The sequence below is a fragment of the Tenrec ecaudatus genome, chromosome 1 (genome assembly GCF_050624435.1).
Source record: "Tenrec ecaudatus isolate mTenEca1 chromosome 1, mTenEca1.hap1, whole genome shotgun sequence".
NCBI classification, from domain to species: domain Eukaryota; kingdom Metazoa; phylum Chordata; class Mammalia; order Afrosoricida; family Tenrecidae; genus Tenrec; species Tenrec ecaudatus.
In genome coordinates, this window is record NC_134530.1 from 8,925,033 (window position 1) to 8,953,005 (window position 27,973).

General features: G+C 45.1%; 1 protein-coding gene across 1 annotated transcript; it reads left to right on the plus strand.

Moving 5' to 3' along the window:
• The first annotated feature begins 585 nt into the window (after positions 1–585).
• LOC142444659 (uncharacterized) lies at positions 586–27,966 on the plus strand. The gene is made up of 5 exons (XM_075545738.1): positions 586–682; positions 5,000–5,223; positions 21,704–21,827; positions 23,604–23,730; positions 24,072–27,966. Exons 2-5 carry the CDS (start codon positions 5,221–5,223, stop codon positions 25,093–25,095), a joined length of 1,278 nt encoding a protein of 425 aa, XP_075401853.1. The 5' UTR covers positions 586–682; positions 5,000–5,220; the 3' UTR covers positions 25,096–27,966.
• The last annotated feature ends 7 nt before the right edge of the window (positions 27,967–27,973 follow it).

The window sequence follows — 27,973 nt, forward strand, 5'->3', positions numbered from 1 at the left end:
ATGAACAAGTTATTGGTTTTGCAAAGTTCAATCATGCAATCTCCAGCAGTTTCCTTTTAAATATATATACAGGGTTAGTGGGTCATAATCCAAATGAACATTCCAACCTTTAGAGAGCTGTTTCTCAGTTTATGCACACAGCAGAACGAAAGACAAGTCTTGTGTCACCCTAGCAATACGCCCAAACTGCCTGTCATTGGGCGACACAATAGGATAAGGTAGAACCGCGCCCCCACTCCCCACCCCCACCCCACCCCGCCACCCCCGTGGGTTTCGGAGGCTGTAACTCTTCAGGGCAAGAAGGCAGTTTTTCTGCCAGGGAAGTGTTGCTTTGGAACTGCTGACCTTGCAGTTAGCTGCAGTCCAATGCCACGCGGCTGCCAGGGCTCGTTCATTGTAAAAATAGCTGGGGTGAAATAAAGGACGCTAATAATAGAATCGTGGGGGGGGGGGGCTTTAGAGACAAATCATAAAAGCGTCAGTCGTTACTCAAACCCCAGCTCGCCGCGCCCCGCCCCGCCCCTGCACGCACGAATCGCGAGCCCTGGGAACGCCCCCTCCGTCTGCACGTCCCGTCACCGGAAGCGGAAGTGCTCGCGCAAAGCGACGGCGGTGCTCGGAGGGGAGTCGGTCGGCGGGCGGTGTGGCAGCCCCGTCTACGTCCCGGCTGCGGTCGTCCCAGGTACGGTCCTCGCGACGGCGGGCCGGGGCCGGGGGCGCCGGTTCTGGTCCCCTGCGCGGGGCTGGCCCGGGCGGCGCCGAGGCGATTCGCGGCTTAGCTGCGGCCGCTTCCCGGCTTACCTGCGGCCGCGGCTCGCCCGGCTCGCGAGTGTTCGCCTCCCTGGCGTTGCGGTGGTCGGGCGGGAGGGCTGGATCCGAGCCCGGGTGCCTTGGTAGGTAAGCCCCGCGCCCATCCCGTGACCCCAGCAGCGGCAGCCTCCCCTGGGAGCCCGTGTCCCGGGCCTCCTTGGAGCCCCGGGGTTGAGTCCCAATGACCTGACGAGCCCTGGTGGTGCAGTTGGATGCGTATTGGACTGTGAGCCGCAAGGAGAGCAGTTCGAAACCACCCGCCTCTCTGGAGCGAGCAAGAGCGGGCTCTCGACTCCTGGTCAGAGTGACAGTCTGGGAAGCTTACCGAGCAGTTCTACCCTGCCCTGTAGGTAGGGTCACTGCGAGTTGGTCGGACTCTATGGCAGTGAGTTTGGCCTAGTTTGGATATTTATGGGAGTGGTTATGCGGGGGGGGGGGCGGGGGGCGGGGGGGCGGCTGCCAACCACAAGATTCAAGGAGTTCGAAGCCACCTTGGGAGAAAGGTGAGGCTGTCAACTCCGGTAAATAGTACAATCCTCAGAAACCCTAAGGTCGCCATGAGTCAGAGTTGACTAATGGCCCTGTTCTTTTTAATAGCCCTGCTGGTGCTATTAATGGTTCAGCTCTCCTCTGCTTTCTGAAGAGTTGGTCACCACGTGATCCTGAGGAGAGCAAGACTGGGCTGTTTGCTTAGTTAGAGATGAAACAAAACTCACCGTAATCGAGTCAATTCCTACTCGTACCTACTGTTGTCCCGGTGGGTTTCCAAGGCTAGAAATCGTTTTGGGGCCAGAAAGACTCATCTTTTTCTGGCAGAATAACTGGTAGGTTGGAACCCGCTGACCTTGCAGTTGGCAACCCAACTCAACCCACAATGCCACCGGGCGCCCGATGGGGCAGTTCTGTCTTATACGGTCTCTGTGACAGGAATTGAACGCAATGGGTGCTTTCCCCCCAGGCTTCTCCTGAAGAGGGCTCATAACCCTGTGATCCTTTTAGTGTAGAGTCTAAAGGTATCTAAGTAGTCTTTTACAGAAGAGAATCTTCTGAATATTTCGGGTAAAGTTTGCTCTGTACGTATCACTTCCACCAGGGAGAAGGTACATAAAATAGTTCATAATAATAAATGGGTTCTACTTTGTGACCTGATCAAAACTATTATTACTGTATTATGTTAAAGGTGTTTTACTGTATCAGGGAGTGCTAGACATGGAAAGATACACTATATACCAAGACAAACATTTGAGTAACTGATGTTAGATACCACTTTGCCCTGACTTACATGTGAATTTGACTTCGAGGCAGACTTGGAAACAGGACTGCCTGTCTGTAGCTCTCTAGCTTAACTATTAACCCTCAGCCTCACATTAGGTGAGCTCTGGGCACATTTTGTTTAAAGGAAATTTGCTCGAAGATGCTCAAGTTTTTCTCCTTTAGGTTTCACTTCAGATATCTCTCTAGAGGGTGCCTCTTCTGTTCCCTCAGTGACTCCCACTCATTTTTAAATATTGTAGGCTTCAGGACATGGTCAATTCAATTTAGGATGACCTTAGCATTGCCGTCGTCGTCGTCAATGATGTCAGGTGCTGTTGAGTCTGTTCCGACTCTTGACCACATGAAACTCCGCCCTCCACCCTCATAGTCGTTGTAGCCACTGTGTGGCTCCATCATGTCGAGGGCTTTCCTTTTCTTGTTGTTGCCTCTGTTCTTTACCCAGCTTGATATCCTTCGCCAGGGACTGGTCTTCCTGATAATACACCCAAAGTACACGACTCACCATTCTTGCTTCTAAGGAGCAACCTGGCTGTCCTCCTTCCAGGACAGGTCTGTTGGTTCTTTTGGCAGTCCCTGGCACTTTCAGTATTCTTAGGCAGCACGACGACTCAAATACATCGATTCTTCGTGTTCTTCCCTATCCAGTGTCCGACTTTCACATGCGTAGAAGGTGATGAACAGTGTGACTTGGGTCGGGCGTAATCATCCTCAAACTGATATCTTTGCTTTTCGATACTTGGAAGATGACTTGTGCCGCAGATTTCCCCGATGCAGGGCATTGTTTCCTCCCTGGACCGCTGCTTCCGGGAGCATGGATTGTGGATCCAAAGCCAATGAAGTCCTTGGCCACGGCAATCTTTTCTCCCTTTATTTTGATGTTACCTATTGGTCCTTCTAGTATGCTATCAGATGTCTCTGGCTTCTCATGTTTATAAATGATCTGTCACGCTGAAGTGTAAATCTGTGAGTGGACACTGTGTTTTTTGTTCTGTTGTTCCTTCTGCATCATGTAAATACAACCAAATCACATCGAATGTTGCCTTTGCTTTTATCAGCTCTGCCTCGCAGTGTGTCAGGCTTCCAGCAAATAAAACGCTGTGAAAGATCTGCGTTGTGGTGACGGCCGCTTTCACTGCCTCCTCTGTGCTGTGTTGGTTGCTTAGGGTCTGGTGAGGCCACCAGGGCTGTGGTGTTCAGTGGGCACTTGTGGCTATTTCCAAGAAAATGCATTAAAGCCAAAAGAAAAATTTAAGTCTTTAATTGCACTGAGTCACATGTTTATAGGGCTGGTGGCTACATTGGACTGTACAGAACCAGAATATATCTGTCTCCAAAGAACGCTCTACGGGATAAGACTGTCCAAGAGCATACGCAGTGGTGGTGAGCCCTGTCAGTGCTAGGCGTTTTAGCAGCATCAGCAAACAGAAGGAACGCCACCACCAGATACAGAGCTCCTGCTCATCGATTCACTCTCCAGCACGAGAGCTAATTTTCACACATTCGGGGAAGTCCAGGGCATCTGCTTTCCATAATAAGAGGCTGTAATTTGGAGTGAAAAAAATGTGTATATCCCCGAGGCATTCAAGACCAAAGTGAGAGATGACTAAAGCAGAAATACAGAAATCAGGTTGGGGGACAGTAGGTGGCAGGCTGAGAGGAAAGTTGTGTGAGGCTGCCTGAAGCTGTCATGTGTTGATCTGCTGCCAGTTATATTTTTGTGACAGTTTCTCCTGGACTCTGTGTCCCGTTTGATTGGCCTTGTTTTTGTAAATAATAGCACACAGTGATGGGCTCCTGCTGAGGGCCTCCCTCATCTGGATGATGTGTCTTTGTCCCGTTTAAGAACAAATGTGTGTCTATAAATTACATTTGAACTTCAGGTCTCTTTTCTCCCCTAAGGAGGCCTGGTGGTGGAGTAGTTACCAGTTGGGCTGTGACCCTCAAGGCACACAGTTCAAAACTGCTGGCTGCACCTCTGGAGAAAGGCAGGGCTTTCTACTCCAGTAAAGCGTTACAGTCTCAGAATCTCGCAGGGGCAGTTCTGTCCTGTCTTTCAGGGTTGCTATGAGTCAGCATGGACTCGATGGCAGTGAGTTTCTTCTTCGTTTCTCTCAAGTAAATTAAAAGTGTCTCCATACCATAAGGATAGGTCAGTGGATCCCGGTGAGTGCATTGACCAAATGAACATTTGTTCATCCTGAAAATGTACCCATGTTGATAGTAAATAACCACGTGTTTGTTGATCTATAGGGGGCAAAATTATCTAGATGACACAATTTCCACCTTAGACTCCTGCCTCTTGGAGGAAATCACGTTCAAGTGTTCCAGCCTTTTACTGAGCAGGTTTTGTGCAATAAATGCACACTACCCACTTCAGTGAGTCAGTTCTGTCTTATGGCAACTAGGACAGGTTGTCAGAGGCTGTGAAACTCAGTTCTCCTGTGGGTTTGAACTGCTGATCTTGGCAGTTAGCAGCTGAACAAGTGGCCACCAGGGCACCTTTCTTCACAGTGGCCAAGGCACAGTCCTCTCTCTGATGGTGTTACCAGGAGGACGACTAAACCCGTTGCCATGGCATCAATTACAGGACAAAGTAGAACTGCCTTTGAGGGGTTTTGAGGCTGTAAAATATGTGAAGCCACACCTCTTGTTTCAAGAAACAGCTGTTGGATCTAAACTGCTGACCTTGCAGTGGATAGCCCAACACCTAACTCACTACACCCATGTAAATGTACTAAGAGCAAGTGTTTGCTTTGGAAGGATTGAGCCTGATTTGCCTGAAATACCAGCACTCTCAGGATAGAGCATCATCCTTTGTCTCGAAAGAAAAATCTGCCCACTGTAAGAATTGAAGGCCAAGGTCTTGTCACACTCTCCTTGCTCAACATTATCTCCTCCCCACCTTCTTTAACAGGTGCAGCACAGAGAGAATTCGTCCAGCTTAAGGCCTGGGGACCAAGGACAACCATATTGTAATCCATGTGATCCCAAGTAAGGAGTTCACCTGTGTGCGCCAGACATTTTCATCTGCTTCCAAAACCACCTGCTCTTCTGCTTCCACTGCCTGCCCTTTTCCTGACGTGGCTTCTGTCCTCAGAGAGCAAAGTGACTTCACTTCCCGAAGCCGGAGCAGACATGGTGAGTACCCCAGAGAACTGAGTCATATTTCGTGTAAGGGGTGAGGCTGAGTATGCTTTTTAAGGGAACAGCTGTGTGCTCCAGACTGTTTCCTTTAGGAAAGTGGCAGAAAATGATGAACCCCCAAGAGGCACCTTAGTTCTTACTCGTTACTTGTTCCTTCCACTACATAGGCGGTTTTTCAAGCGTTAAGTGCCGGGTGTCACCTTCCATAATTTCCTCTCAGAGTTGGCCCCGTGAGGCAGTCGCATTTCAGCATCTCCTGCCCTGAAGGTAGAGCTGCCTGGCCGAGGAGGCAAGCCCCAGGTCCTCCAGAGCCATCCTTTCTTTGTTTCACTGCGTGCTTGGCTTCCCCCAGGGAATGGAGCCAGTTTTGTGCACAGGCTGGTCTTTCTAGTTTGATGAGCGTTACAGTGTTGGAAACCCCCAGGGACAGTTCTGCTCTGTCCTGTAGGGATTCTAGCTCTCACACTGTGACGTGGAGTAAAGAACAACAGAGGGAGCAATTGGGGGAAGAACCTTGACTCTTGTGGGGGGCCCTGCATGAGGCGTGGCAGCCTTAGTACCTCACTACAGGAACTGGGCAGGAGAGGAGAGTGAGTATAGCTAGACCATTTATCTCCCAGACATGTTTCCTTTACCCATTGGGGAATGGTATTGTTTCAGACTTCCATATGCACAAGAAGTATGCTAGCCAAGGCAGGCCTGTGTTCCTAGCCCGCACGGACCTAGAACTGGTCATACATTTCTAAAATCTTTTCCCACTCCCCCGTAGGCTCCTCTTGGAACACAATGTGTATCTATTTACTAAAGCAATTAAAAACAAAATCAAAATCACTGTCATAAAGTTAATGCTGACTCATAGTGACCACATAGAACAGGATAAAACTGCACCAGTGAATTTCCCAAACTGTAACAATTTACAGGAGTAGAAAGCTCTGTCTTTCTTCTGAGGAGCAGCTGGTGGTTTGGAACTGCCGACCTTGAGGATAGCAGCCCAAGACATAATCACGACATCTCAGGTTATGAAATTAATGCATTTGTGTTCTCAGGGTCACAGTTTCCATTGGAAGTAAATTTTGAAACCAGTTTGTTATGTTTGTAGAGAATTTTAAAAACTTCATTAATATAAAACTTCTGAACCACAAGAGGAGTGCCTGTTTTTAACTGATGTAAAAGCTACTCTAACGCTTATATAAATTCATCCAGAAAGGGATCGTAAAGACTCTTTCGACTTTTATTATATGTAATATAATACGTGCAGAGCTCCTTTTATTTAAAATCATTTTATTGGGGGCTTGTACAACTCTTATCACAATCCTTACATACATCCATTGTGTCAAGCACATTTATACATTTGTTGCCATCCCATCGTCTTTCTGAAAACATTTGCTTTCTGCTTGAGCCCTTGGTATCAGCTCCTCATTTTTCCCCCACCATCCCCGCTCAGCTCTCCCTCATGAACCCTTGATAATTTATAAATTATTATTATTTTGTCATAACTTACACTGTCCAATGTCTCCCTTCACCCACTTTTCTGTTCTGTCCCCCAGGGAGGAGGTTATATGTAGATTCTTGTAACCGGTTCCCCCTTTCCACTCCACCTTCCCTCCACCAGAGCTCCTAATATTTTAAATCTTCTTGTTGGTAAACATTGGCCTGGGTGAGATAAAATAGACATGCAGTGTCCTGATCACCATTTGAATACAGAACTCTGACTTACATTTTAATGATTTGTACAAATATATGACACCTTTTCATAACACTTCGACCTAACTGCTTAAATCTTAAATAGTGTAGTACTTTTGACTATGATTTCCCAGTAAACACATTAAATATTAGGTGACTTCAAAAAGTAGGTAGAAATTTTGAAGTAAAAAAATAATGGAGTTTTTCTAAGGGCTTTTTAAAGCCCTTTGGTAGCATATTTGATTGATATATTCTTTTAAAAAATAAAACCATTGGGTTTGTCTGTGCACTGAAAGTTCAAATCATGTTGTTTTGCAACAGGACAAAACCCTGCCCGATCCTACGCTATCTTCACAATGGTTTGGTTTAAGCCCATTTATGTAGCTGCTGTGTCAATCCATCTTGTCACCACCCCTCGATCTCATAAAACCCAGTGCCCTTTTGTAGAGACTAGTCTCTCCTGACAACATGTCCAAAGCACGTGAGACACAGTCTCGTCATCCTTGCTGCTTAGGAGTGCTTTGGCGGTACTTCTCCCAGGCCAGATTTATTGGACAATCCAAGGTACTTTCAGAATCTTTTGCCAGCAACGTAATTCAAATCCATGTGTTCTTCAGTCCATCTGCCCGGCCCCGCGCCATCCTGACAGTGGTTCCTGTGCTTGAGCCCACAGTTGTAGCCACTGTTGGCAGTAAATCTCCTTGTGGGCCTTCCTCCTTTCCCTGCCCTCTAGTTTCCTTCGGGGACTGGTCTTTGCCGACAGCATGTCCGAAGTGTTAGAGACGAAGTCTCACCCTCCTTGCCTCTAAGAAGCAGTCTAGCTGTGCTTCTTTGGAGGCAGATTTGTGCGTGTGTTTGTTTGCTGGCAGTCCATGGTACTCACAGGATTCTTCTGCTCCGCAATTCAAATGCACCAGTCTTCTTCAGTCTTTCTTACTCAGTAGCCCGACTTTCACGTGCCTTTGAGGCCATAGAGAATATCATGGCTTGGGACACGCACACCTTAGTCCTCAAAGTAACGTCCTTGCTTTTCAACTAAAGAGGTCTTCTGCAGCACACTTGCCCAACCAAAGTGTCTTCTGCGCTCTTAACTGCTGTGTCAATGAGCATTGATGGTGGATCCGAGCAAGGCACGATCCGTGACAAGGTCCACCTTTACTCCATTTATCATGATCTTCCCTGTTGCTCCAATTGTGCGGATTCAGGTCTCCTTTGGATGGAGTTGTAATCTATTCTGTTATCTTTATTGGCAAGTTCAAGTCCTCACAGCAAGCAGCGTTTCGTCATCTGCATGTTGCAAGTTCATAAGCCTTGATCCGCGCCTGATGCCGCATTCTTCTGCATTTAAGCTAGCTTCTCATGTTGTTTGCTCAGGATACAGACTGTAGAATACCTTCCTGATTTTAAACTATACAGTATGCCTTGTTCTGTTCACCCAGCTGCCGCCTGAACCATGTACAAGTTCTCAGCACAATGAGGTGTTCTGGAATCCCCTTTTTGCTCAAGGTCATCCATAGTTTCTTATGGTCCACACAGTCAAATGCCTTTGCATTGTCAATAGTCTGATATTCTCTGCTTTCAGCCAAGATCCATCTGAAATCAGCAATGATATCCCTTGTTCCACCGCCTCTTCTGAATCCAGCCCGAGTGCCTGGCAGCTAGCTCCCTGTCAGTGCACTGCAGCAACCGTTGTCGGATGATCGCTAGCAAAATTGTACTCGAATGTGAGATCAGGGATCGTTTTCTATAATGTTAACTTTCTGTTGGGGTCCCCTTTCTTTGGAATGGCTTCAAGTGTGGATCTCTTCCACTTAATTGGCCAAGTAGCTGTCCTTTGTCCGTATTTCCTGATGGAGACAATTGAGTGCTTCCAGTGCTTCATCAGCTTGTTGAAGCATCCAGTTGAGGTTCCATCGATTCCTGGAGCCTTGTTTGTGGTTAATGCTGTCAGGGCAGCTTGTACTCCTTCCGTCAGCACCATTGGTCTTGCTCATGCGCCACCTCCTGACATGGTGGGATGTGGAACAGTTCTTTTTGCGACAGTGGCGCTGTGTCTTCTTTCTATCTTCTCTTTGCGCTTCCTGTGTCATTCAACGTTTTGCCCAGAGACGTTCCAGATTGTAGCTTGAGGCTTGAATATTTTCTTGTATTCTTTCAGTTTCAGAAATACTGAATGTGCTCTTCCTTTTTGGTTTTCTAATTCTAGGCCTGTGTATATTTTATTATACTAGTTGCCCTTGTCTTCTTCAGCCACCCTTTGAAATTTTCTCTTCAGCTTTCACTTCATCATTTCTTCTATTTGCTTTAGCTACTCTACAATTAAGAGAACATTTCAGAGTCTTTCCTGATAGCCACTTTGATCTGCCCTTTCTTTCCTGTCTTTTAATGACCTTTTCCTTCCTCAATGTAGGACGTTTAGGATGTCTTCCTACAGCTCCTCGGGTCTTCTGTCAGTAGTGTTCAGCACATCAAATCTATTCTTGCCATGTTTTCAAAATCTGGCTGGCACAGACTCGAGGTTGTGTTTTGCTTCTCATGGACTTTTCTCGTTGTCTTTAGCTTTAACAGGGACTTATATGCGAGCAGCTGATGGTCTGCCCATCGGGTCTGTCAGCCGCTGGCCTCGGTTTGGGTGCTGATATTAATCTTCTCCGTCATGACTTCCCACAAATGTAGCCAGTCCGGCTTCTGCGCATTTCATCTAGAGAAAGCCTTGTGTATAGTCGCCGTTTGTGTTGTTGAAAAGTTATTTGCTGTGAACAAGAACCTATATACTCGAGTATAAGCTGAGGCACCTAATTTTGCCACAAAAAACTGGGGGGCTTTTTCAGCATAAATGTGATGAAAACGCTCGGCTTACTCTCAAGTATATATGCTACTAGGTCTTGCAAAATGTATCATGTGATCTCCAGCTTCATTTCTATCACCAAGACCATATTTTCCAACTTTTGTTATTCCATTACTAGTAATTATCAATGCATCTCGATCACCTCTTTGAACAAGTTCAGACAAAAGATGTTGATAGACTTCTGTAGTTTCCTCATCACTGTCTTTGGTGGGTGGTGCACAAATTTGAATAATAGTTGTATTGATTGGATTTCCTGGAAGGCAGATAGATAAGTTCTATCACAGACAGCATTGTACTTCATGATGGATTTTGCAATATCCTTTTTTTTTTTAAGCAAAAGGGAAGATATTTATTGGAGCCTATATGGGAAACCCTAAAGGGGCCCAGCATACCCTACCGTGTAGGCAAGTCCAGCAAAGGGTCATATCATTCAGTGTACCCCCATGTCCCAGAGGGACTCCCCTTGAGCCGACCCCCAAACTGGCTGGGGGTGGGGACTGTAATATCCTTTTCAACAGTGAATGCAATGCCATTCTTTTTGATTGTATAGTTCGCAGAGCAGTAAGTCATACGATTTTCTGATTCTAAATGGCCAGTACTGGTCTTTCAGCGCACTAATGCCTAGGAATAAATGGATCTTTTTATATCACATTTCATTTTTGACCACTTCCAATTTTCATACAGTCCAAGTGCAGGTCATTAGCAGGTTTTTTTTTTCTTTTCCTTTTTTTCTTTTTTTAAAAATTTATTTATTTATTTTAACAATTTATTGGGGCTGATACAATTCTTTTCACAGTTCATACATATACATACATCAATTGTATAAAGCACATCTGTACAGTCTTTGCCCTAATCATTTTTTTCTCTTTTCTTCTTTTACATTTTATTAGGGACTCAAACAACTCTTACCACAATCCATACATATACATACATCAATTGTATAAAGCACATCCATACATTCCCTGCCCCAATCATTCTCAAGGCATTTGCTCTCCACTTAAGCCCCTTGCATCAGGTCCTCTTTTTTTTTCCCCCTCCCTCCCCATCCCCCCCTCCCTCATATGCCCTTGGTAATTTATACATCGTTGTTTTGTCATATCTTGCCCTATCCGGAGTCTCCCTTCCCCCCTTCTCTGCTGTCCCTCTCCCAGGGAAGAGGTCACATGTGGATCCTTGTAATCAGTTCCCCCTTTCCAACCCATCACCCTCCACTCTCCCAGCATCGTCCCTCACACCCTTGGTCCTGAAGGTATCATCCACCCTGGATTCCCTGTACCTCCAACCCTCATATGTACCAGTGTACAGCCTCTGTCCTATCCAGCCCTTCAAGGTAGAATTCGGATCATGGTAGTTGGGGGGAGGAAGCATCCAGGATCTGGGGGAAAGCTGTGTTCTTCATCGATACTACCTCACACCCTAATTAACCCATCTCCTCTCCTAAACCCCTCTATGAGGGGATCTCCATTGGCCGACACTTGGGCCTTGGGTCTCCACTCTGCACTTCCCCCTTCATTTAATATGATATATATACATATATACACATACATATATACATATACACATATATACACATACATACACACACATATCTTTTTTTTTTTTTTTTTTGCATGATGCCTTATACCTGGTCCCTTGGGCACCTCGTGATCGCACTGGCCGGTGTGCTTCTTCCATGTGGGCTTATTTGCTTCTGAGCTAGATGGCTGCTTGTTCACCTTCAAGCCTTTAAGACCCCAGACACTATCTCTTTTGATAGCCGGGCACCATCAGCTTTCTTCACCACATTTGCTTGTGCACCCATTTGTCTTCAGCGATCCTATCATGGAGGTGTGCAGTCAATGATATGATTTTTTTTCTTTGATGCCTGGTAACTGATCCCTTTGGGACCACTCGATCACACAGGCTGGTGTGTTCTTCCATGTGGGCTTTGTTGCTTCTGAGCTAGATGGCCGCTTGTTTATCTTCAAGCCTTTAAGACCCCAGTCACTATCTCTTTTGATAGCCGGGCACCATCAGCTTTCTTCACCACATTTGCTTATGCACCCATTTGTCTTCAGCGATCCTATCATGGAGGTGTGCAGTCAATGATATGATTTTTTGTTCTTTGATGCCTGGTAACTGATCCCTTTGGGACCACTCGATCACACAGGCTGGTGTGTTCTTCCATGTGGGCTTTGTTGCTTCTGAGTTAGATGGCCGCTTGTTTATCTTCAAGCCTTTAAGACCCCCAGTCACTATCTCTTTTGATAGCCGGGCACCATCAGCTTTCTTCACCACATTTACTTGTTCACCCACTTTGGCTTCAGCCGTTGTGTCGGGAGAGTGAGCATCATAGAGTTCCAATTTAATAAAAGAAGGTATTCATGCATTGAGGGAGTGTTTTTGAGTAGAGGCCCAAGGTCCTTCCGCCACCTTAATACTTGACCTATAAATATAGACACATAGATCTATTTCCCCATCCTCCTATATATATTTGCATGTACATGTCTTTGTCTAGACCTCCATGAATGCCCTTTGACTCCTAGCTCTTTCCTCCATCTCCCTTGACCTTCCTCCTGCCCTACTACCATGCTTCATTGCCACCTGGGCTAGAGTATACCTCTTCTCTAAGCAACCTTACTCTTGATCATTTCCCACCAGGCCTGCCACTCCCCCTTCTCTACCATTTGGGGTCCCATGTTTTTCCCTTGTCCCTGGGTTTGTTAACACCACTTCCTTACCCCCCCTACCCCCCCACCCCAAGTCGCCCCGGAACTGTCGGTCCCGTTGTTTTTCCTCCAGATAGTTCATCCAGCCTGTCCTATTCAGACAGATCTGTGGAGACACTAACATGCACGAAAACAAGACAGAGGAAAACAAAGCAACAGTATGCAACCAGACAACAAAACAACAAAAACAAACCACTGACAAAGAACAGAACAAAACAGTTCACAAGAGAAAAGCTTGTAGTTAGTTCAGGGATCGTTTGCTGGCCCTTAGGAGCGTTTTCCAGTCCAGTCTGTTGGGGCACCACGCCCTGGCCCCAAAGTCCACTTTCAGCATTCCCTGGGGACCTTGCCACTCCATTCCCTTGCTGTTCCGCTGCACTCCCCCAGTGATTTGCCTCGGTGTGGTGGGATCAGGTCAGGTGCAATTCCCACACTGTGTCTCCGGTGCTGTCCCCTGTATTGCCCTTAGTCACTGAGGGGCATCATGTCTCATAGTAGGGCCAGCCATGTTGTTCTCTCTGGACTGGCTGCTCTACTCAGGAACATCATCATCACGGCCTGGTGGGCCAGGCTGTGCTCCACTCTCTCCTCCTGCCCCTTCATCTGCTCCCGTGTGCTCTGATCAAATATGTCCATCTCCCATAGCTGCAGAGTCAATGTCGTCCTTTGGAACAAATTCTTTTCGGGGGAGGGGCAGGAATCCACTTAATTTATGGTGCTGGGGCCAGCCTCCCAGACCTCTCCACCGGTTCCCTCCTCCACGCCGGGATATTGCATTCACACCTTGCGACACTGGGTTGAAGTCTGCTCCCACTTTCCCTGTGGAGATATAAACAATACCCTCCCCTTGGGTGGATTAATGCCCCATGACCCCACTACCTTTTTCTTCCTTGTATTCATCCTTTTGTTTTCCTTTCCCCACCTCCTCCACCATTGTCTACCATGTACATCCCTGGTTTTGGTCTGGTCTCTTCCATACTACACCGTCTTCACCCCTAAAATGTTTGTATACAGTAGCTTTATTCCCTATGCCACTTTTGCTTTTTTTAAAAAAATTTTTTTAAATTCTTACCTCAGCGGACTCATGTTGTACTTGTCCTATTGTGCCTGACTTACTTCGCTTAGCATGATTTCCTCCAGTTCTTCCCATGCCGCTATGTGCCTCATACGTTCATCACTGCTTTTTAGTGATGCGTAGTATTCCATTGTATGTATATACCACGGTTTTTTAATCCAATCGTCAGTTGATGGAAATTTGGGTTGCTTCCAACTCCTTGCAATTGTGAACTGTGCCGCAAAGAACATTGGAGCACAGATATCTGGTCTTGGTTTGTTTCTTGCCTCTTCTGGGTATATGCCCAGTAGGGGGATTGCTGGGTCATATGGTAACTCTATTTCCATCTGTTTTAGGTATCGCCAGATTGATTTCCATAGTGGCTGTACGTACTTACAGTCCCACCAGCAGTGGATGAGAGTTCCTGTCTCCCCACAGCCCCTCCAACACTTGTTGCTTTCTGATTTTTTGAATTGGGCTACCTTTGAGGGTGTCAGGTGGTACCGCATTGTTGTTTTAATTTGCATTTCTCTTATGGCTAAAGATCGCGAACATTTTCTCATATGTTTGTTGGCCATTCGGATTTCTGCCCCTGTGAAACTTCTGTTCAAGTCCTTTGCCCACCTTTCAAGTGGGCTATTGGTTTTTTTCTTTTTGGAAGCTAGCAGAGTACTGTAGATTTTAGTAATAAGGCCTTTGTCTGATGTGTCATTACTAAAGATGTTTTCCCAGTCTGTGGACTCTCTTATTACTCTCTTGGTGAATTTTTTAGATGTACACAAGTGTTTTATCTTCAGTATATCCCATTTGTCGATTTGTGCCTCCTCTGTGTTTGTGTCCTTCCCTATTTCTGATAGCCTGTGTATTCCCTGCGCCAAAGTTCTCAAGTTGGTCCCAATTCCCTCATTGATGGCCCTAATAGTTTGGGGTTTAACTTCAAGGTCTGTGATCCACCTTGAGTTTATTCTTGTGCATGGAGTGAGATAAGGGTCTTGCTTCATTTTTCTGCATGTTGATATCCATTTTTTCCAGCACCATTTGTTAAAGAGGGCATCTCTCTTCCCATTTGATCTTTTTGGGGCCCTTGTCAAAGATCAGCTGTGTGTATGCTGATGCTTTTATTTCTGGGTTTTCAGTTCTTTTCCATTGGTCTGAATATCTGTCATTGTACCAATACCATGCAGTTTTGAGAACTGTGGCTGTATAGTATGTGCCAAAGTCAGGTAAAGCAAGCCCTCCCACGGTGTCCTTCTTCTTGAGGAGTTCTCTGCTAATTCTGGGCTTTTTCCCTCTCCATATGAAGTTGGTAATCAGTTTTTCCATTTCTTTGAAGAAAGATGATGGTAATTGTATCGGGATAGCATTAAACTTATATAGTGCCTTTGGCAGAACTGACATCTTAACTATATTAAGTCTCCCAATCCAAGAGCATGGAATATTCTTCCATTTGTTGAGGTCGCTCTTGGTTTCTTGTAATAGTGTTCTATAGTTTTCCCTATATAAGATCTTTTGTTTTTTCAGTCAAGTGTATCCCTAGATATTTCAGTTTGTGTTTGGCTATTGTGAAGGGTACCACCTTTTTGATCTCTTCTTCTGTGGTCTTATCTGATGTGTATAACAGTCCGATGGACTTCTGTTTGTTGATCTTGTATCCTGCCACTCTGCCAAACTCTTCTATTGCTTCCAGTACTTCCCTTGTGGAACTTTTGGGATTTTCCTTATATAAAATCATATCATCTGCAAATAACGATAGTTTCACCTCTTCCTTCCCCAGACGAATACCTTTGATGTCACTTCTTTGCCTTATACTGTTAGCTAAAACCTCCAGCACGATATTAAATAGGAGTGGAGACAAGGGGCATCCTTGTCTGGTTCCCTTTTTCAGTGGGATTGTGTTAGTCTTTTCTCCATTGACTATGACTTTGGCTGTTGGTTTTTCATATATAGCTTGTATTGTCTTGAGGAACTTTCCTTCCATTCCTGTCTTCGCTAGTGTCTTAAACAGGAATTGGTGTTGGATGTTGTCGAATGCTTTTTCTGCGTCTATTGATATTATCATGTGATTCTTATACTTTTTCATGTCAATGTGATGAATAATACTAATGGTCTTTCGTATGTTGAACCATCCCTGCATCCCTGGTATGAATCCCACTTGGTCATGGTGAATTATTTGTTTTATATACTTTTGTATTCTGTTGGCTAGTATTTTGTTAAGGATTTTTGCATCAATGTTCATTAGGGATATCGGTCTGTAGTTCTCGATTCTTGTGGGATCCTTGCCTGGTTTGGGTATCAGAGTTATACTATCTTCATAGAAGGAGTTTGGGTGTTTGCCATCTTTTTCTATGTTCTGGAAAAGTTTGTGTAGGATTGGTATTAGTTCTTCCCTGAATGCTTGGTAGAATTCTCCAGTGTAGCCATCTGGTCCAGGGGATTTTTTTGTTGGTAATCCCTTGATAACCTTTTCTATTTCTTCTATTGCTATGGGTCTGTTGAGATTCTTGATGTCTGCCGAGGATAATCTAGGGAGGGATTGTTTTTCCAGGAATCTGTCCATGTCTTCCAAATTGTTGAATTCATTGGAGTACAATCCTTCATAGTATTGTGTAACTATCCTTTTGATTTCATTAGGGTCTGTTGTAATGACCCCTCTTTCATCCCTTATTCTTGCTATTGAGATTTGTTCCCTCCTTTCTTTGGTTAGGTTTGCCAATGGTCTATCGATCCTGTTTATCATTTCAAAGAACCAACTTTTAGCGATATTAATTTTTTCCATAGTTTTTTTATTTTCCCTCTCCTGAATCTCAGCCCTGATTTTTATAATTTCTTTTCTTTTGCTATTAGTAGGGATGTCCTGCTGACTCAGCTCTAGTTTTTGTAAATTTTGTGTCAGCGTATCCGTCATGAGTCTCTCTTCCTTTCTCAGGTGTGCTTGTATTGCTATGAACCTTCCTCTGATGACTGCCTTTGCTGTGTCCCATAAGTTTTGGTACGTCGTGTGCTCATTTTCGTTGGTTTCGAGAAATTTCCTGATTTCGTCTCGGATCTGCACCAGTATGCACTCCTTTTGCAGTAGAGAGTTATTCATCCTCCAATTATTTGCTCTTATTTTCTTTGTCTTCCTTTTGTTGATTTCCAGTCTTATGGCACAGTGGTCAGCGAGAGAGGTCTGTATTATTTCAATGTGCTTAAATTTATGTAGATTTGCCTTATGCCCCAGCATGTGGTCTATCTTCGAATATGTGCCATGAGGAGTTGAAAAGAATGTGAAATTTTTTGTATTTGGATGAAAAGCTTTGTAAATATCTATTAGGTCAAATTGTCTAATTGTGGAGTTTAGCTCTCTAGTCTCCTTGTTGAGTTTCTTTCCCTGTGATCTATCTTTCTCAGTGAGTGGTGTGTTGAAGTCGCCCACTATAATTGTTGAGTCTGTGATTTCTTTCTTAATCTTTTGGTGTGTGTATTGAGCTGGTCTCTCATTCGGGGAATATATGTTTACAATGCTTAGTGGTTCATTGTCTATCATTCCCTTGAGCATTATATAGTGTCCCTCCTTATCTCTTTTTATGGTTTGCACTTTGAGGTCAATTTTATCCGAGATAAGGATTGCAACCCCTGCTTTTTTTGTGTTGCTGTTTGCTTGGTAGGTCCTTCTCCAGCCTTTGATTCTCAGCCTATTTTTGTCTGTAGCCTTGAGGTGTGTCTCCTGTAGGCAGCAAATTGATGGGTTGTGTTTTCTAAGCCATTCTGCTAGTCTCAGTCTTTTAATGCCTGAGTTCAGGCCATTGATATTCAGGGTTATTATCTCCATGTGTGGACTCTGTGATGCCATTTTATACTTTTTGTGTTGGGAGTTTTCCTACTTTCCTTTCTCATTAGTGTGTGTTGTGTGTGTGTATCATTCTTGACTTCTTTCCATCCTTAAGCCATTGCTATCTTGGGGTCTGTTTTCTCTTTGTTGTGCTTTGGGTGAGGTTGTTCTATGTGCTGGTGTCTTATTTGTGCTTGGTGAGTGTTGTTCTTCTGCCCATACTGAGTCGGCGAGGATCTTTTGTAATGCTGGGTTTGTTGTAACGTATTTTTTGAGTTTTTCCTTGTCTGGGAAGACTTTTACTTCTCCATCGATCTTGATCGATAATTTGGCTGGGCAGAGTATTCTTGGATTTGCGTTGTTTTCTTTCAATTTTTGGAATATGTTACTCCACTCTCCTTTTTTTCATAGTTTCTGCTGATAGGTCTGAGCATATCCTTATGTGGGAACCTTTATATGTGATTGCTTGCTTTTCCCTAGCTGCTCTCATGATTTTCTCCTTTTCCTCAAAGTTTGAAAGTTTAACTATTATGTGCCTTGGTGATTTCTTCTTGGGGTCCCGTCGTGCTGGTGTTCTTTCAGCCTCCTGGATGGTTGCTTGGTTTTCATTCATTAGGCTGGGGAAGTTTTCCTCCAAGAATTCTCTCGCTATTGTTGCAGATGACTTCTTTGTTGTGTCTTCCTCCCGTAGGCCAATAATTCTAATGTTGTTCCGCTTCATAGCATCAGACATAGCTCTTAGGTTTTCTTCGGCTTCTCTGATGCTCTTATTAGATTTTTGTTCACGTTTATTAAAATCTGCTTGGCTGTCCTCCACGCAACTGATGCGGTTCTCTGATTCCTCCAATCGATTCTCAAGGAACATGATTCTGCTATTGTTTTTCGTTACCTGCTCCTCAAGTTCCTGTATTTTCCTTTGGTATATGTCTTTTATCTCCTCTATCATTTCTGTAGTGTTTTCTGTAGTGTTTCCCTCATATTTTTCTGTAGTGTTTCCCTCATCTTTTTCTGTAGTGTTTCCCTCATATTCTGCATCGCTCCAAGCACCATTCTGAGAGCTTCTTTGTATGGCATCTCAATGTCTGCTTCTTCTATGTATGTTGTTATGTTCAGGACATCTTCTTCCTTTGCCTTTTGTTTCTCCTGTTTTTTCGTTGAGGTCGTTGGGGGTGATGGCTGTTTGCGTTGAGTTGTTTTTGAGGGACCAGGTGCCATTTTCTAGTCTCTCTCTGGAAGACTTATAGGAATTCTTCTTCGATCTGCCTACAGCTGATTTTGCTATGGGATTAGCCTACCACTTTATCTTCCTGTGGCTTCCCTATTAGGGGAGTTCCCCAGATGGCAGATCGACTGCCTGTACCAGTGTTGCAGAGGCTGGACTGAAGTTCCCGCTATTGGTTTGAATATTGATAAGTGTTGGCTGAGCTGCCTTATGTCCCCAGGTACACAGGCAGGAACTCCCTGGTGAGAAGTCTGAGGAGTATCCCCTGGAGAGCAAGCAGGCCTTACCCTAGCCTTGGGCTATCTATGCAGGGTGGAGCTCACCTAGCTGGGTGTGACCCAGGCGCAAATGCCCTAGGGCAATGGGAGTGCCCCGTATGTCCGCAATGGAGTGTGAGAGAGCAGGGCAGGAACAAGGGGGGTGAGAAAAATAAAAAAGTGAGACTAGACTGTACAGGGGTACAGGGAAGCGAGGGAAGCGAAAGAAACTATGTAGCTGAGTCCCACTCCCTGCCTCTGGATCTACAAGGGCTTACTCCCTGCCCCAAGCCCCAGCGGTAGTTCGCAGCTGAGCCCCAAGAAGGGTCGCAAGAAAACTGCTGAGCCGCCCCCAGAGAAATGGGGGGACAGAGAGCAGAGATGTTAACAGACGCTGCCGTGTAGCTGAAGCTTGATCCCTGCCTATGGAGCTGTGGGGGTTTGGGTTTATTCCCTGCTCAGACCACGCGGCGTGGCTGCGGCTGTGCCTTGAAAAAGCCCCTGCGCAGCTGTCCAAGGCTGTGTGGGAATATAAAGCAGAGACGCAAACAGAAGCAACAATGTAGATGAACCCCGATCCCTGCCGGTGGAGCCGCAAGAGTCCTGTTCCTGCCCTGAGGCAGATAGGGAAAAACTGTGGCTGTGCTGAGACCAAGCCCTGCTACAGGCTCCAAATGGTCCCGGCTTGGGCAGATCCGGCAACTGGACTAGGGTCGAGCCCCAGCCGGCTTCCACTGAGGTAAGCCAAAAGCCCCCAGCCCCTCAAAACCCCGTGGATCTGTGCCTACTTATCTTTATGATGCACCTCCTGCGATCCAGTGGCGTTGAATTTCACTCTGAGCAACTCTCCTGGGCTGGATTCTGCGGAGTCCCTCTGGTGTGTGTCACTCCGTCGCCATCTTCCCGGAAGTCCATTAGCAGGTTTTTACAGCTTCTTCTCCTTACCTTGAGTTATGCCCCATTGGGAAATAAAGATCCCCAAAGTTCCACTCCCACATGCTTTCCCTGACTTATGTCACCATGGTCAACTCCTCTTTGGTCACATTTCCTGTGCCCTCTGACTGGAGAGACCCATCCACCAGCGCTATCTTGCACGGTCCTCTGCTTCCATTTATTAGACCTTTAGTGTCTGCCAACGCTTTGAAGCTATGCATAAGGTTTTCAGCAGCTGCTTCCTCTAGAGTGGGCCCCATTCCTTCTGCACGATCTGTTCCTAGTCTGGAAGCCCTGCTGAAAGCTGTTCATTGTGGGTGACCCAGCTGGCATCTGAAACCCAGTGACATAGCTTCCAACATCACAACAACACACACGCCACTTCAGTACAACAAATTGGCGCATGTGGTGGCTGTATAGGGATAAGGTTTTATATGGATCCTTGGCGCTCTCTGCACTTCCTGATCTATATTTTGCTGTGAATTTTGTAAAATTCAGTAGCATTGTCAAAACATTTCTTTACTCTCTCCCCCTGGTGTTCTCATTGTGCAGGTGTGACACTTTGGGTTCATAGTTCTTGGATAGTCTGTGGCTCTTTTTGCACTCTCTAGCCTGATTCGTTGTATTTCATTTGGCATGTCTTTATGGATCTGTCTCAGTGGCATAGTGTGTTATGAGCTGGTCTGTTGAGAAGGTCAGCAACTTAAACCCAACAGCCACTTCAGTGGAGAAAAATGAGACTTTCTCTTCCTGTAAAGATGTGTATCCTCAGAAACACCCAGGGGGCGTTCTACTCTGTCGTGTAGGGTCACTCTGAGGAGAATCTATGCAGTGGCAGTGTGTTTAGGTTTGGGGGGGGGGTGTTATTGACCTCTTTTTTTTAATACCTTTTATTGTGAATCAGATAATCAGTTTTGTATTCAACAATTTAAACTAGTTGTCATACTCCCCCTCCCCACACCCTCACACTCCCAGGTAACTTGCCCTACCTTCCTCTTCTCATTACTTGGCTCCCTCTTGTGGAAGACTGTCTTCTCCTTCACTCAAGTTAACATTTGTATATCCTCTGGCCTGTTGCTTCATCTTCTCTTCCTTTCTCTTCCCTCCTTGGTAATTATTGATGTCTGTTTCCTCTTATATGAACACCGTTTTCTTGTTTATAACAATGGACTCAGAACAGTTTTCTTTTGGGGAATTGATGAATTTCATTCAGCATAGTGCTCCCAGCTCCATCCAGGTGGTTTATTGACTTATTTAAAGTTCGCGGTTTTCACTTGGCCATGATCCCATTATGAAGACATTCTTCATTTGTATTAAAGTATATTTGATTTTTATGGTTTACTATAGACATTTCATAGTTTCCTTTCTGATCACGTTATATCTCATGCAGTCTTCTTTTTCCATTTGAAGTCCATTCTTAGGAAACTTGGTTGTTTCAAATGTCCAGTCTAATGATTCCCAAATCTTTGTGCAATATCAGAGTTTGATACTGCTATTTGTTGGCTTTGTTTATGCAAACTTTAGGGGAAAGCTACCAATTCCTTGCTTTTCCATTATTAGTTCATCCATTATTAGTTTCACTGTGTTTCGTGTTTTGTTGGGGTTTTATAGGAGGTAAATTATTTCCTTTGGGTTTTATAGAAGGTAAATTATTTTCTTACACACGGAAATGATCCAATGATAGAAATGGATTTTTTATTTTTCACTTTAGTCAAAATCACGAGGGCAATGTGTAAGAAACACTGTTAAATCTATGAAGTAGAATGACAACTGTCCGGACATAAAGGTAGAAAGCAAAGGAGTGAGGCGGATTGTCCAAGTGTAGAGTACAACACAGAACCTTGTGTAAGTTCCCTGTGACATCTCGTGTCCCAGGATATCCGCCTCACCCATCCTTTTGCACACATTGGGAACGACGATGCTTCCTTATTGAACTATGGTGTCTTGTGATGTTTTAGAACTCAGTGGTCTTTGAGGATGTGGCTGTGGAATTTACGCAAGAAGAATGGGCTTTGCTGAATTATTCTCAGAGGAAACTCTATAGAGATGTGATGATGGAAACCCTCAGGAACCTAGATACGGGTAAGATTGGCTCTCCTATTTTTCCCATTGAATTAACATATTATGCTTGTCAACTCTAGAGGATTTGGCCTGAGTAATTAGAAGCAAACATGACAGGCATTTTCAGGGTTGTTGTGGGGCTTGGACACTACTGGCGTACCCATGAAAGTAAAAAAAGAAAAAGTCTGTCATAAGATAATCCTTTTTATTTCTTCTTGTGGTTATAAACCTTCGGGTTCATTTAAGTGGATCAGCATTGGCTTCAAGGGTCACTTTAGGGCAGAGCAAGATTTGAGGTTTGGTACCTTGTAGCATTTTACCGTGTTTACTAAAAGTTTCATGTATTGGTTTGCATATCTGTCCCTTGATCGAGATGGGAAAGACCCAGTGTATTGACCAGTGTCTGGGAAAGATGTTTGTCTGACTTCTTCCGTCCTGTTCTGCCTTTCCCTGCAGGCACCACACTAAACATTCTACCTGAGCAGCAAGAGAAGGATCTCAGGAGGGTGCACTGGTCTCGAGCTGCAGTGTCAGCCCAAGGAAGGCTTTTATATCTGTCCTCTCTTGCCTTCTGTGGTTAGGGGAAACAACCTCTCATATTCCTCCTTATATGATCTTTATGTACTTGCATTCTTTGTAACACTTTGTTTTGCTTTCATATTGAAACCCTACGTATGTCACCATCAAACCCAGGTGCTGCCGAATTCTTTCTTAGTATAATGATGTGTCAGCGTCTGTTCAGACAGTGTCCGTTCAGACAGTGTCCAACCACATACACATCTGTGGTCCCATAGAGTTTCATTGTGTGTGTGGTTAAAGGGAAAGCAGCTCTCTTTTTGTTTATTTTACCCCCCTGATGTGTTAAAAGACCAAACCGAGATTCTTGTAGCAGGGGTGGAATTCAGGCAGGTGAAGCAGAGGGCATGGCGGCTGCTTCTGCTGTCAGGGAAGTAGGACATCGGATGGAGCAGCACATCCTCCACGAACGCTTCCCCTGCACGCACTGCTGCAATTCTTCCAGCCTCTGTCCACAGTGGCTGCAGCTGTGAAGAGGTAGACTAGAGGTGGGCTCCCATGTGGTTTGAATATGGTATTTGCACAGGGTCGAGATCAGGGGTTCTCAATCTTCCTAATGCCGTGACCCTCTAATACAGCTCCTCATGTTGTGATGACCCCCCAACCATAAAATTAGGTTTGTTGCTACTTCGTAACTGTCATTTTGCTACTGTTATGAATCGTGATGTAGATATCTGATAGGCAGGATGTATTTTCATTGTTACCAATTGAACATAATTAAAGGATAGTGATTAATCGCATAAACAACATGTAATTATATATTGTGAAATATTTATTTCTACTGACAAATAGATGATATTTTGTCTTGAAGCATGGTATAACATGGGTAACAGTCTTCACACCAGGTATGTGGGCATATCTGCATGTGGGCGGACCCACCTGGAGACGTATAGAGGAACGGTGCCTTGGTTCCTAAGACGATTGGAAAATGTGTTTTCCGATGGTCTTAGGCGACCCCTGTGAGAGGGTCATTCGGCCCCCAAAGGGATTGCGACCCACAGGTTGAGAACCACTGTTCTAGATCATGTAGCATCATATTTTACAAGTACTGTAGACATGGATGGGAGTAAACCTGTACATTTTTCACCCCTTCCATCACCGCCAAAGTTCTGTAGGAGCCAGATTTCTCGAAGACTTTATTTTGGTGCATGTCTTGTTTCTCATAAAGCCCTGTGCTGCTCTTTTCACACTGTGAAACTCCACTTAACGTTCTTGGGTCAGTTTTTCAGCAGGGTAATAATGGACCAGAGTTGTTCACGAAGAATGACTCCTGGCTCTCCATGTTAGGAGACATTTCAGAAGTCCATGGTATGGAATGCCAATACAGCAACCCGGGCAACCAGCTGAGGTGAGTAGTGTGTGTCAGTGAGCACTAGCTCAGTCTAGTCTTAAGGTGTCGGGACATTCGATGGTTTGTTTGTAACACGAGCTTTAAAATGGTTTGTCCATGTAATTTTTCACAACACGGAATTCCCATAAATGTAAATCAGATAACGATTTGAACCGTACTTTATTTGTACATTACCATCATAAAACTCCCGCGACAGTTATGCTAGCATCTTCTGTGACATGATTCAGCCTGTGCGACAGGGTGAGACAGGGCATGACAGAAAGCACACATTTACTCTGCGTGGTAATTGTGAAGTGCTGGATTGAATATTAATGCCACGCTGCCCTTTTTTTACACAGCATATATACAGTCGAGACTCTCCAGGAATGTGAAGAAGGTACAGTAAAGAAGAAGAGAGAAGAAAATCAGTGTGAGGAAACCTTCAGGTGGATTGAAAATCTTTCTAACCTTAGAAGAACCCCGGTTAAATTAAATTCTGGGTGCCTGGAGAGCAAAAGAGCTTTCGTGGATTATCCATCATTTGAGCATCGCATTGGATCTCATACTGGGTACAGACCTTATCATCGTGATGAATGTGGAGAAGACTGCCATTGTCCCCCTTACCTAAAACTGTGTATGGGAGAGAAGCTCTGCAAATGTAAGGATTATGGAAAACCTTGTAATTATTCCTTACCCCACACTAAACCACTAAGGACTGTCAGTGGAAAGAAGCCATATGAATGTAAGGAATGTGGGATGGCATTTAGTCGGTCCTCACACCTCACTAGCCATCTAAGAATGCACAGTGGAGAGAGGCCTTACGAATGTAAGGACTGTGGGAAAGCGTTTAGTTCTTCGTCCGCCCTCACGACGCATGTAAGGATTCACACAGGAGAAAGGCCGTTTGAGTGTGTGGAGTGTGGGAAAGCCTTCAGCGACTGCTCATCCATCAGCAGACACCGAAGAATTCACAGCGGAGAGAGGCCTTATGAATGTCAGGAGTGCGGGAAAGCCTTTAGTCGGTCCTCACACCTCACTAGCCATCTAAGAATGCACAGTGGAGAGAGGCCTTACGAATGTAAGGAATGTGGAAAAGCCTTTAGCTCTTCCTCCGCCCTCACGACCCATATAAGGATTCACACAGGAGAAAGGCCTTATGAGTGTGTGGAGTGTGGGAAAGCCTTCAGTGACTGCTCATCCCTCAGCAGACACCGAAGAATTCACAGCGGAGAGAGGCCTTATGAATGTCAGGAGTGCGGGAAAGCCTTTAAGTGCTCCTCGACCCTCTGTAAGCACGTCAGAACTCACAATGGAGACAGGCACTGTGATAATAAGGAATATGGGAAAACCTTTAGCTGGGCCCCATCCCCCACAGGAATGTAAGGAATGTTTGGGAGCCTCAGTCCTAGCTCTCTAACCCTATTTGAACAGAGGAGATGCGCTATATGAATGTAAGGGATGTGGGGAAGCTGTTGCGTGTTCCTCATAGCTCAGTAAGCGTTTTAGAATTCACAGAGGAGAGGGGCCTTACCCGCGAAATCTTCCACACACTTGATGAAGTCCTGACTAGTGTGGATGAGGAAACGCCTCAGTTCTTAACCTTTTAACATTTGAGAGAACATACTAGAAACGGTGTTTGCATAAAAAATGCTAGAAGGCTTTCAATAATCTTGAAAAATATCTGAAAGAAACCATGGGAGAGAAACCATGTAGTTGAAGAGTGAGTGGGGAAAGGCCCTATTTTTCCCTCTACGCTTTCCAAGATGGGCGGGTGCATATGGCAACTCACTGACTTGCTGCAACTGAGCCAATTCCTTCTTCCTCGCCCCCCCCTCCCCCCCGCCCCTTGGGCAGAGTAGGACTGCCTCTGGGTTTCCAGGGCTGTAAGTCTTTACAGGAGTAGAAAGCTTCATCTTTCTACCTGGGAGTAGCTGGTGGGTTAGACCTGCCGAGCTTGTAGTCAGCAGCTCAGCGCAGAGCCCATTACGACACCAGGCTGCCCTGCTTGTGGGGAAACATTCATCAATCACCTCTGCTAAATATGTGAGGAGGCATTCACTAATCGCCTCTGCTAAATATGTGAAGAGGCATTCACCAATCGCCTCTGCTAAATATGTGAGGAGGCATTCACTAATCGTCTCTGCTAAATATGTGAGGAGGCATTCACCAATCGCCTCTGCTAAATATGTGAGGAGGCATACTTTTGAAAAATCATGAACACGTAAGGAATATGGAAACATTTGCAAATCTTTAGCAATTCTTAAAAGGATGCTATCCTGTGGCTCGATCTTTATGAATGTAAAAGATGAGGAATTCTTAATGATGTCTTTTCACTCACCCCGATGGGCCTTTGCAGAGAAATGCTGTGACTGTAGGCCAAGTTACCTTTGGATTATGCTATTTGATTCTAGACATGTATCATAATGTTACGTGGGTTTCTAAAAGAATGCTCATACAAGTTGTCTTTTATTAATGTATCTATATCATGAAATTAAAGACAAACTGTCTTTTATAAAATATATATATAAGAGCTCATGAACTCATGAGTACCTTGACGTGTGTTTTCCTTTTACCAACTGTATTTTTTAAGTTTCTGTGCTTTTCCACATTAGAATGTAATGTGTCCTAATTTTAGAAGTTCCTCATGTAATGGGAAACTGTAAGGAAAACAGAGAAAAACCACTCAGTGTCCCCCCCACTCTTCACCTTGGTATTCCTTGTCACCTTCTTTGTGGGCAGAGCAGTGTTTACTTGTAGAATCTGAGTCATGCTGTACGTGCAATGATATACAACTCTCATTTTTGCTTGTTTTCATTTCTTTCCCACAATGATGACCCCCAGTTTAATGGTCAGCAAGCCCGCACAGAAAGTTTTGACCCAAATCTCATCACCTCACAAACATAGTCGCACACAGGTGGTGCTGTGGCGAGCAGCGCCATGGCTTGACAGTCTGACAGAGGTCGGATGATGAATTTTGAGACGGTCTCGCCTTTGGCAAATTCTCAGGTTCCTGAAGCGTGTGCCATCAGGAACCGGGAGTGCAGTTACTTGTGGGCTCTCCTGTTCACAGCTGCTCTCCCTGATACGTGTGCCACCCAGTCATGTAACATGCCGCCTAGCAGTCTTCCCAGAGCTGCCAACAACTGCCCATTGCACGGCCTTTGAATCTATAGTTTCAGTAGCTAATCCCTCTGAAGTGGACAGCCTACTCCGTATTCGTCGTCTCTGCCTTCGGTCTCTTTCACTGTAGAAGCTCAGCTGAAATCTGCCCATCCCGGGTGATCCCAGGGGTATTTGAAATGCAGGTGGTATAACTTTCATCATGTAAACAACACACGGCCACCACCGTATGGCTAATTGGTAGATTAGTGCTTCCAAACCAAACTCGCTGTCGAGTTGATGCCAACTCATAGCAGGAGAATAGGGGCCACCAAAGAAGCTAGGGCTTTAGATTCTGAGGCTACAGACTAGAGACAGTTCCCCCAGAACTGAGAGTGTTCCCCTGGGGCCATGTCCTGATCCAAGTTTCTAGTTGCCTGAACTGTGAGAGATTACGTTTCTGTCTTTTAAAGCCACCCATGGTGTTTCTGTTGTAACACTAGGAAATGTGTGGCAGTGGCCTTAGCTCCAATTACAACCACCTGGGGAAACTGTTAAATGCTCATTACTGACTCCCAACCCTAGAAATAACAACTTAATTGACCCCGAACAGGACGCAGAGACCAGTCATTTAAAAATGTTTCCCATGTTATTCTAGTGAGCTGCAGCACCCAAGAAACCCTGGCACACTAGAAAGCCGCTCATTCCTGAGTTTCATGAGAAACTGCTAGATGTCTTTAAAAATAAAGTTGGGGCCCCTGGCCCCACTTACAGCTTGGTCTGTATCCAGACATTCCTAATGTTAACATTCCAACACTGGAGTGCCATGGAGTCAATCCCAACTCACGTGAGCTGATAGGCCCGCCCTCTTGGGTTACTGAGATTACATCTTTGTGGGAGTAGGTAGCCTCAGCTGTCTCCTGAGGCGCAGCTGGTGGGTTTGAACCATGGACGTGGTGGTTAACAGCTCAGTGCATAGCCCACTGTCCTAGGGTTCCTTGTTAATGCCATGCGCTGTGTCTCATACAAGCCAAGATCTAGGACCAGGCCTCCAAAGAAATGAGGAATACTTCCTTATCCTTGCTGTCCTTTACAACCTTCGGGGATTTAAAAATTCCACATGTCACTTAGGCTGAGACTAGAGAAATAAGAACGTGTGTGT